The 10506-nt window shown below is 44.0% G+C and overlaps 1 protein-coding gene across 2 annotated transcripts in view; it reads left to right on the top strand.

The window, feature by feature from the left end:
• Positions 1-395: 395 nt before the first annotated feature.
• pcdh7a (protocadherin 7a) overlaps positions 396-10506 on the top strand; it is a 61522-nt gene continuing 51411 nt past the window's right edge. Inside the window, exons 1-4 of one of the 2 annotated variants that reach the window (XM_046046959.1) lie at positions 396-576; positions 1222-1722; positions 2074-3828; positions 5345-6518. In XM_046046959.1, the coding sequence (XP_045902915.1) occupies positions 2405-3828; positions 5345-6518 (2598 nt within the window). In that variant the 5' untranslated portion in view covers positions 396-576; positions 1222-1722; positions 2074-2404. Of the gene's footprint in view, positions 577-1221; positions 3829-5344; positions 6519-10506 lie in introns of both variants that reach the window. The other variant, XM_046046958.1, reaches the window with a different exon arrangement.

Genomic DNA, 10506 nt, shown 5'->3' with positions numbered 1-10506 from the left:
ACGCATGCATGCACCACAGGGCGAACCGCGCGATTGATTCCGAGGGAAATAAAAGCGCGCGCAGGATGAACGACAGAGGGCGTGGGTGCGCTTGGGGCGGGCGCATGCCTCCGGAATGATAAGCACACAGACTCATAAACACACGGACACAAGCAAGATCCTCCTGGTGCAACTGAAAAGGGGGGGATAAGAGAGGAGGATAGAAAAGAGAGAGAAAAAAGTGTGTGAGAGAGAGAGAGAGAGAGAAAGAGAGAGAGAGGCTGTGTCACGTGGGGAAGAAAAAACGGAGAGAGAGAAAGATATGTAACCTCTCTGCAGTTTGTCAGTCTTTGTTTACTCTCTGCCAGCCATAAACTGTTCACTAATAGCTGGTGCACAGAACTCTCTCTCTCGGACATAACATTATGTTGGGGAACTCCCTTTACTTTGAAGCCAGGCCGGGCAGCACAGTCGGTCCTACAAACGGCCTGACTGTTTCTGGAAATTAAAAATGCAGAGGGAGTTTAAAGAACGGCAGCGTGGAAGAAGTGTTCAATAGCAGCAGACCAATGCTGCATTGCGCTCCTCACAGAGCAGGTCGGTCAGCCTAAAAAAACAACATCCTCCTAAGTGTGTGCATTGGTGTGAGTTGGAGGAATTACATATATATATATATATATATATATATATATATATATAAAACAAAATTGGAAGTAAATATATGATACTACTTTGTTTTATTTATTTATTTATTTATCGATTTATTTATTTATTTATTCATTCACCCTTAGAATATTGGTTGCAGTAGTGGAGTAGGGCAAGATATCTATCATCAATCAAGAACATCAGACAACATCGTGCGGACCACTAATCTACAGTATAAATGAATGTGAATGAATATTACAGCAATTTCCCATTACTTTAGAGAGCATGTGTCAAGTCTCTTTCAAAAAAGAATGAATGAAGCTTTTTACACTTGCCCCGGCAAAATAGCTGCACCAGCAGAAATATGACTGGGCTGACTTGTATTAAAGCCAGATTACTCTCTTTTCTTCCCGTCTCTCTTTGTCCTTTGTATGAATGTGTGAATAAATATATATTTTTCCCACCAGGAGCTGTCAGCAGCCGCGACAGCTACCCATTTAATCTTCCTATATGACAGGGGGAGGTGAGGTCTGTCCCTAGTAACCGACATACACACACGGCGACCCAACACCTCCTCTGCCGCCTCTCCCGTTACAGCTCAGCGATCGAGTTACGCGGCTGGGGGAAAATGTTGCAGTAGCGAGTAGAGAGAGTGGGAGAGAGAGAGACTGCAGCAGCATCGCTTGAGACCGGCAGCAGCAGTCCCAAGCAGTGCAGGTGAGAGAGGGGGAAAAAGCCGGAGGAGGAGGTGCGTGTGGAAGAGAGAGAGAGAGAGAGAGAGAGAGAGAGAGAATGCGGGACTCTTGGAAAAAGACGCATCTACACTCCAGTCCATCACCGAGACATCCATCCCGAACACAGGCTGCACCCGGATTTCGCTAAATTGATGATGATGATGATGGGATCTCCTTTCTAGCCCATCAAGAAAAGCTCTTATTTTCTGTTCCATGAGAAAAAAAAAAACATATAATGTGAAACTCGCTCTGAAAAGCACTCTTGTCTCCTCCTAACTTGCGTGAAGGAATCTGACGGCTTGGCACGTTGCTCCACTGCGGGGGGAGAAAAAAAGAAGAGCTGAAAACGCAGCTGGATCCGAAGGTAAGAAAAGATCCAGAGGCATCATCCCAAATACTTTTTTTTTCAAAGTGATTTGTGTTCCTCTATTGGGAATGTGAGTTCATTTACCTCGACGTCCGGAGAGCCGAGCAGTGTTTTTTTCCCCTTTGTGTGGTGCTGCATTGCAGTTTCTAACTGTGAAAAACGCGAGAAAAGCTGCTGTCCCAAATGTGACTGGAATAGGAAGAGAACTTACAATTGGCATTATGAACTGATAACCGTCCTCATGTGACAACGGGATAGCTAGCCGGTTTTACTGGAAAGAAAGGAGTGATAAATAGTGAAGTGGATTTTTCAAAGGCTGACGAATTAGTTTCTTTTCTTCTTTCGCAGCAGGATGGCTTTTTTGATATCTTTGTGGCATGGACAGCACAGCAAGGCAACGAAATTATTATCGTAGAAGTTGAAAAAGCATTGCCAAGCACAGGAGGAGAATAAAAGAAAGGAGCCCGCATCGCTGAAGTGAACTACAGTGAGAGTGCGGAAGCTTTTCGCCGGACCTTAAGCGGCAGTCCGCAGAGAGCGGCAGGGAGAAGGCAAGGAAGGGTAAATCAACACCCACGCTGTGAGGTACACTAGACCACAAAACACCAAAAAGGAGATACAAGCCGCAGCGGAGAGCCAGACAGAGCGGGAAGGAGAGAGGCGAGAGGAAGAAGGAGCCATGCAGAGGCTTGGTGCAGTGCACTCCTCCGCGGCGCAGGCTTTCAGCCTCGTGGTCTTCATGCTGCAGCTGCTGACTCAGCTACCGGGTGTCGACTCAGCTCTCCGGTACCGGGTGGCTGAGGAGGGCCCACCTGACGTCAAGATTGGCAACGTGGCCGCCGACCTGGGCCTCACGGCTGGCACAGGCAGCGGGGATGTCACCTTCGCCCTGGAGAGCGGCTCAGAGTTCTTCAAGATTGACAATGTGACAGGTGAGCTGACAACAGGCCCGCGGCGCATCGACAGAGAGAAGCTCCCACAGTGCCAGATGATATTTGATGAAAATGAGTGTTTCTTGGACTTTGAGGTGTCAGTGATAGGGCCACTGCAGAGCTGGGTAGACCTATTTGAGGGCCGTGTGGTCATAACAGACATCAATGACAACACACCTTCCTTCCCATCACCTGTGCTCCAGCTCTCAGTTGAGGAGAATCGTCCAATAGGAACACTTTACCTGCTGCCCACAGCTACAGACAGGGATTTTGGGCGAAATGGCATTGACCGCTATGAGCTTATCCAAGATGGTGGAGCTGGGTCAAGTTCAACAAGACGCACAGCAGGAGTAAACCCCATTACCAGAGTAGATGGGCTTGGGGACCGGAGGGGTAGAAGTGGAGATAATGGAGGAGGAGCCAGGAGCACTGTGTTTGAACTGCAAGTTGCAGATATACCAGATGGTGAAAAACAACCACAGCTCATTGTGAAAGGCACATTGGACCGTGAGCAAAAAGACTCATATGAGCTTGTCCTCAGGGTTCGCGATGGAGGGAACCCACCGCGCTCCTCCCAAGCCCTGCTTCGTGTTTCCATCACTGATGTGAATGACAACAGCCCACAGTTCGAGAGGTCCACATATGAGGCAGAAATGGCAGAAAATGCTCCACCAGGTACACCTGTCCTCCAGGTCAGAGCTGCAGACCGTGACATTGGAGTCAACGGACAGGTGGAGTATGTCTTCGGAGCTGCTACTGAGTCTGTAAGGCGACTCCTGCGGCTAGATGAGGCAACTGGGTGGCTGAGCGTGCTTCACAGGATTGACAGAGAAGAAGTGGCTCAACTGAGGTTCACAGTAACGGCCAGAGACCGTGGTCAGCCACCCCGCACTGACCGCACCACTGTAGTTTTGGCTGTCCGGGATGAAAATGACAATGTCCCAGTTGTAGAGATCCGAAAGATTGGACGTATCCCTGTTCGAGATGGAGCAGCATTAGTACCAGAGAATGTTCTGGTGGACACACCAGTAGCGCTGGTGCAGGTGTCAGACCGAGACCAGGGAGAGAATGGGGCTGTGACGTGCACAGTTGTAGGAGATGTCCCGTTCACACTCAAGCCAGCTGGTGAAACATTACTCCCACCCCTACCTGCAGATGAAGCCTTTGACAGGTAAGCTTATTAATAAGTAGTTCCCAAATAATCTAATCTAATAATCAGTTTAAGACATTTGGGTAGGATGGTGCACAACTTTTGCTGAGGGAACACAACAATTGTAAGTAATGGCAAGGTAATCACGAAGTAATAATGTGTTTTAAATAATAGCTCAGCATGATGCACCACTTTACCTGAGGGGGGACATAAACATTAACAAACATGCTTAAATATACTATTTGGATATGTGCCAATAAGCACCTGATTCAAAGTCAAAAGTGGTTATCATCAAGAAAATGGCCATAATCATTAGACACTGGTTTATTAACATAGCATTTAGCAATTTGTTCTCAAGTATCTTAATCAGAGTTATTCAGGAACTATCTGTAAACTATATGTTCATTTCAAGATAAGGTATGTTATGTATACATATACATTTATTTAAAACTTATGATTGTCTATCATTCATAGACAACAAGTATTTATGTCTTTTTATCAGGAGCAGGTACTGTTTTTATCCTACATGTTCCTGACAACTGCACATTCAGCATGCTGTTGCTTTTGTCACCCACACCACAGCCCTAGTAGGTATTTCTACAATTTATATTTTCCGCAGAGAATTCAGAGAAGAGGGGCTCAAGTGTTGTTGTATGCAGATTTCATTTAAACTTGGTTCAAGTAGAACCACTCATTCACTAAGGCTACAGAGTAGTTAAATGTCATACGATCGGTACAGTTTGAGCATAAATATTCATTCAAACCAAGGGTTTTAGACTTTTTAGTAATATTATTCCAGCAGTGTAGTGCAGGCTGCGAATGTCAATGTCCTTAGGTCAATAGTAAAGATATTTCCTGAAGCTATTGAATGGAGGGAGTGAGGGAAATAAAGAAGGCCATCTTAGGATATTGCTGCTACTACTTATGACACCTGAACAAAAGTTGTTATATTGGCTGTCCTTGACTAAAGAAATCCTTTGTCGAAGTAATCATGAGAGATCTTAAGAAAATCAATTAGTTGACTTATTTAAATATTTGTCAGTCTCCCCATTATTATAAGAAGATAGTGTGTATAAATCTAGTGTGTATTAAAGTTTAAAGTATATTACTGCTGAAATGATTAGTTGATTAATCAATCAGTCGATTGACAGAAAATTAATTGCTATTTTGACAATCTTATTATCTTATATCTTCAGTTATTTTTCAAGCAAAAACTCCAATCCTTCTCTGGTCCCATCTCTTCATATGGGAGGATTTGCTGCTTTTCTTTGTTTCAAATCATTATACACTACATATCTTTGGGATTTGGACTGTTAGATGAAGACATTTGAGGATGTCACTTTGGGCATTGTCAAATCTATTTTCTGACATTTCTGTAGCATATAATAGAATATTCCCAATAAAAAGACAAACACAATGACTACTGACAGAATAACGTTTGGTCCACCAACACACTAGTGACTGAGAAGTCCTGTATTATTTCCGTGTAGGGTAGCAACTACATTCATTAAATGTATTTTCTAATTATTTTTTACAGGAATAAGAAAAAATACTTCTTACATACTTCCGCCTTGCTGGACTATGAGGCCACGAAAGAGTACAGTGTTACCATTGTGGCGGTAGATTCTGGCAGCCCCAGTCTGTCCAGCAATAGCTCGCTGATGGTGCGAGTAGTAGATATCAATGACCATGCCCCAACCTTTGCCCAGAGTGTCGTGGAGGTCCACTTTGCTGAGAACAACTCACCTGGTGAAAGGGTGGTCACGGTGGTAGCCACAGATGCTGACAGCGGCAAGAATGCAGAAATTGCCTACTCCCTGGATCCTGCTGCTAATGCGCCATTTTACATAGATACAGATAATGGAGATATCCGTGCCACTGGGGTTCTGGACCGTGAGCAGCGAGAGCGGTATGAACTGCGGGTTATTGCGAAGGACAAGGGTACCCCCTCTCTACAAGGCTCTGCGACGGTTGTTGTTCAGGTGACCGACCGCAATGACAATGCACCAAAGTTTGTTCAGGAAATCTTCACATTCTACGTGAAAGAGAACCTGCTTGCCAACAGCCCAGTTGGCATGGTCACTGTGACTGATGCTGACGAAGGCGAAAATGCAGAACTAAGTTTGTTTGTAGAGATGGATGGAGTTGATGAGAAAAATACAGGAGAGAAGGTGGAAGCAGATGGTGAGAAAGAGCAAGAAGAGGTGTTTTCCATTGAGAACAACACGGGGACTATCTTCTCTTCTGCATCGTTTGACCGTGAAAAGCTTTCCACCTATACCTTCCGTGTCCGGGCTGTGGATGGAGGGGAGCCTCGCAAAACTGCCACGGCCACTGTCTCGCTCTTTGTGACGGACGAAAATGACAATGCCCCCTCAATCACCTCTCCAGCCAATGAGTCCTACACCCTCCTTCCTCCTGCTAGCAGTGCCCGCACCATTGTCAGGACTGTAACAGCACTAGATTCAGACACTGGTCCGAATGCTGATCTTCGCTATGCCCTAGTGGGGGGAAATCCCTTCAGACTGTTTGAAATTGGCCACACCAATGGAGTGATCACCCTGGCAGAACCTCTGGAGCGGCGCCACAGAGGTCTGCATCGCCTGGTGGTCCGGGTCAATGATAGCGGGGCACCCTCTCTCTGTGCCACTGCCCTGGTTCATGTCTTCATCAACGAGAGCTTGGCCAACGCCACCCTAGTAGATGCACAGGTAATCTTTATATATAAAGATGAATATTCTTGTTGTGAAATCTTATTGTGGTGTGCCGACCTCTATTGTTCCACAGCGTTGGTAATGATAACCAATAATGACAGTGATGATAGTGTCCTTCGATCACCCTCCTTACAATGGAGGAGGGTGATAATGACAACTGAATATAGCTGTTTCAACTAAACTGGTAAGAATATTATTTTCTTGATAGAATGAGATAAATGCACAATTTCTACAGGCTGCATGGTGTTGCAATTTCCTGCCCATTTTTGAGGAAATAATTGCGTCTATATTTGTCCTAGATAAAGAACCCAATTTCTTTTTTGAGGGCTATTGGCAATGCCAGCTTCTTTGTAGTTTGGATGTTCTTTGTCCAGCATACATTTGTATAATGACTATGTTGTTAAAATAACTGTTATTACTGAAGTGGTTCTTCTTTTATGGTACATTGAACTCAGAGCTTAGAGCATTAGGTGTGTGTGTGTGTGTGTGTGTGTGTGTGTGTGTGTGTGTGTGTGTGTGTGTGTGTGTGTGTGTGTGTGTGTGTGTGCAGGAGAGAGGGACAGAGAGATAGAGAGAGTGAGAGCATTAGGTGTGAGTGTTTTAGTAAGGCAGAAGGAGAGAGAGAGAGAGAGAGAGAGAGAGATGGGCCTGTCCCAGTTTTGGCCTTGTAATACAGAGTAGGTTGAAGTATGTTCATTTGAATAGATGTTGTACTTCAGCAGTGTCTCTTTACTGTAGGCCTGAATATTGATGAGGTTTAGGAGTTTTCATTGTGGCAAACAGCTTATTCTGAGCAGAACAGAAAGGGTCATACAGGGGAAAGTAACTGAAAATTACTAAAAACTCTAAATGAATAATGTTTACAGGTATGTTTACAGGTTGAATAAAGGGAATCCAAAATAGAGAAATGAGAAATCTGCTATTATTGAAGAAATGTGTCTGGTCCTCTGGAAGGACTCTACAGAAATATCAGTTAGCTTGAAAGATCCACACTGAAGTGAAGAGGTAATTGACTAGACTCAAATACATTACTGAGATACCAGAAATAACTGAAATAACGGCGTGAGTTCAAATTTAGCTTATGCTTTGCTGGTGGAAATCGTTCTTTGCCCTCATTGTAATGAACTTCCCATTATGCTAAAAAAAACGTCTAACTAAGCTATAAATGCTGGCAGGTAATAATTACTAAAACTTCGTCTCTGGTGTGGCGACGTAATTTGTATTGACTAATAATTAAATCGGCTCAGTGGCCTTGAGGTTACAGTGTTTCTTCTGGGGCTAACAGCTTGTGGTTTTAACCCCCACTTCTCATATTTTCTCAAAGGAAAAGGTCTTCAACTGTCAGATGTGTGCATATAGCGTGACGAGACATTTGAGAGAAAAACAACAGATAAGACACCTCCAAAATTGTGTCAAAGCACTGGTTTTATTCGTACCCCCAAAATACTATGCCATCCTTAAATACATTTCTGTGTCCCTTTTGTATCAGAACACTGGATAAAAGTGTTTTATTGCACTCTGCCTAACCTGAGGACACACCTTACAATGCAGATGTTAGCTGCAAGTGCTTATCTACTGCAAACTATGCACGTGGTCATTTTGTAGTGCTTCCCTGGGTGTTTCAACTTGTCTCAAACAGAGACTGAAATAGAAGCATCTGGGGGAATGTACATGATTTCCAAGTGAGCTGATTTTCCATTTTCAATTATGTTGCTCTATAGTCATTCCAGAAAGTCGCATAGCAACTACAATAACGTTGTGCTTTGTGTTGCCCTTTGAGTTCTCTGTATCCTTATTTTGAACGGCACTTAAAGCTAAATCTTGTGTTTTAGCTGGAGAAAAACCCATCCTCTATAATCATAGCCTGAGATCTTTGACTAACTTTATATGGAGATAACTTGGGTGTCCAAAAAAAGTTTACCCTTTAACAAAGACTAATAACTGAGGACAGTTAGAAGATAGTATTTGAGCACTAGCCAGTAAGTAGAACACATGAAAAGTACAAATTGAACAATCAAGGGGTTGAGGATTAGAATAGAACACTTGGTAAGCGGAGGAACAAAGATGTTGACAGGTGGAATTAACTGCAAAGTGCCTAAACCACCAGGGCCATTGAATGGAACAATAGGGTGTAATATGTTCAAGCCGGTATAAAATCCGTCTTTGATTACAATATGCATAGTTTAGTTTGATTGTAGGGAGGAACTTGGCGGAGTAATTGAGTAGAAGTCATTGAAGAGAGAATACCTCCATCTCATAATGAAGTCAAACTGAGTGGTGGATGGATGCCAGATGTAATTAGGGAAGGAAAACGGCTGCTACTGCTGCAGCACCGCGGCAGAAAATGACTCCAGTCTTTTCTATCCAACAGTACCCGGTGAACCACATGTTGGGTAATTAGCTACAATCTGATGCTGCAGAGATTGAGCTGGAGGAAGAAGGAATTAGAAATAGTTGTGATATTTTAGACATGGTTGTCATTTGGGAAACTTAAAGGTGCTTTGTACATCAGAAGTACCCTGTTCGGTGAATCTGATTAAGCCTTTTAGTGATAATATTTTCACATTCTTACAGTTTGTGTTTCATCTCAGATCAAGAGGTTGTTTTTATAATCTTGAAATGTGAGATTGTTTTCATGTTTCTATTAATATAAGGACTAGCTAACAATTACTAAACTGCAGCTCTATGTTCTTATGATAAGCTCTGAATGCATTTAACTGCAGCTAAGATCAGGCAACTTTCTAAGCTCGGGTCAATAGTGTGGTTAGGGAGAACTCCTTGTCTTGGTCACAGCATCGGCATCTACGGTGATATGCAGATAACAGAATCCTTGGAGAGTGGAACAGATAGATCGTGGTGTTAAGTCCAGCCGGAACAAAGCTCATACAGCAGAATGGAAGATTCCACTGGGAGTTTGGGATGCGTCAGAGGGATGTACTGAAACACAGCGGTGAAGGTGGCTGTGGCGCTTATCCTGCTGGACACTTAACTGTCCTGTACGTGCCTATACACACTTACAGCACATACACCTGCACATGGACAGCTATACAAAGCATGCACTCAGTATCTCTTCATCTCACATGCACACACACACACACACACACACGCACACAAACACAAACATGTGACTTGACTCGCAACCATCTTGCCCTTTCTTTTTCTTCTCTCTGTCACATAGGCCCGCACGCACACTCCCAGACACACACAAACTTGGCTGTTTTCACATTGTATATGCACATATGGCGCTGCATCACAATTTTCTCTCCCTGTGTTGCACACACAATACAACAGACAGTGCAGGGATGCGCTAAGCCAGCAAGATGCCCAGCAGAATGAGAATGGAAAGGAATACTGCAGGCAAAAGAAGAACAATGGGGCTGACGGGAGAGCGGAGCCTGGCGGAGAGGCCCTCTGCAGTGGAAGCAGAAAAATGGAATAGAACCAACACAACTTGCTCAAAAACAATGAAACTTAACCCAGAGATAGATGGTGATGAAACAATGAAATATAACACGGCCCCATTCTTAGCTTGGGGCTGACGAGAAGTGAGAGTGAATAATGTGGCTCTATATGAGTAAGCCTAATATGCCTTGGATAATGCAATAAGCAAGTCACACACTGCAGCTGAGTGAGCAGCACTCTCTGCAGTGTTACCAATACTCCCGATTATACTGTAGTTATTTTATTTGGTTATTGCAAACCACGGGGGCTCAATTTTAACTTCTCTTCTCTCTCACCTTCACTCTTTGCCTGTCTACCGTTTATTCCTGCAAGCCTTATTACCCACCATTCTTAAGGCAGCGAGGATTACACGAGTATATAATTTCAAGCCTTGACAGGCCAAAGGAATTGTCATTTGAGCTCCAAGACGAGGTGTCAAGGCTGCAGAATTAGTTGTCTCACTAACGGACAGCTTACACTCTGTGTGGGCTCGTGTAGGTGCGTGCGAACATATCTGTCTGTGTGTGCGTGTATGTGTGTGTGT

Source organism: Micropterus dolomieu, linkage group LG04, assembly GCF_021292245.1.
Source record: "Micropterus dolomieu isolate WLL.071019.BEF.003 ecotype Adirondacks linkage group LG04, ASM2129224v1, whole genome shotgun sequence".
Classification (NCBI taxonomy): Eukaryota; Metazoa; Chordata; class Actinopteri; order Centrarchiformes; family Centrarchidae; genus Micropterus; species Micropterus dolomieu.
This window is presented reverse-complemented; position numbering and strand designations above follow the sequence as displayed.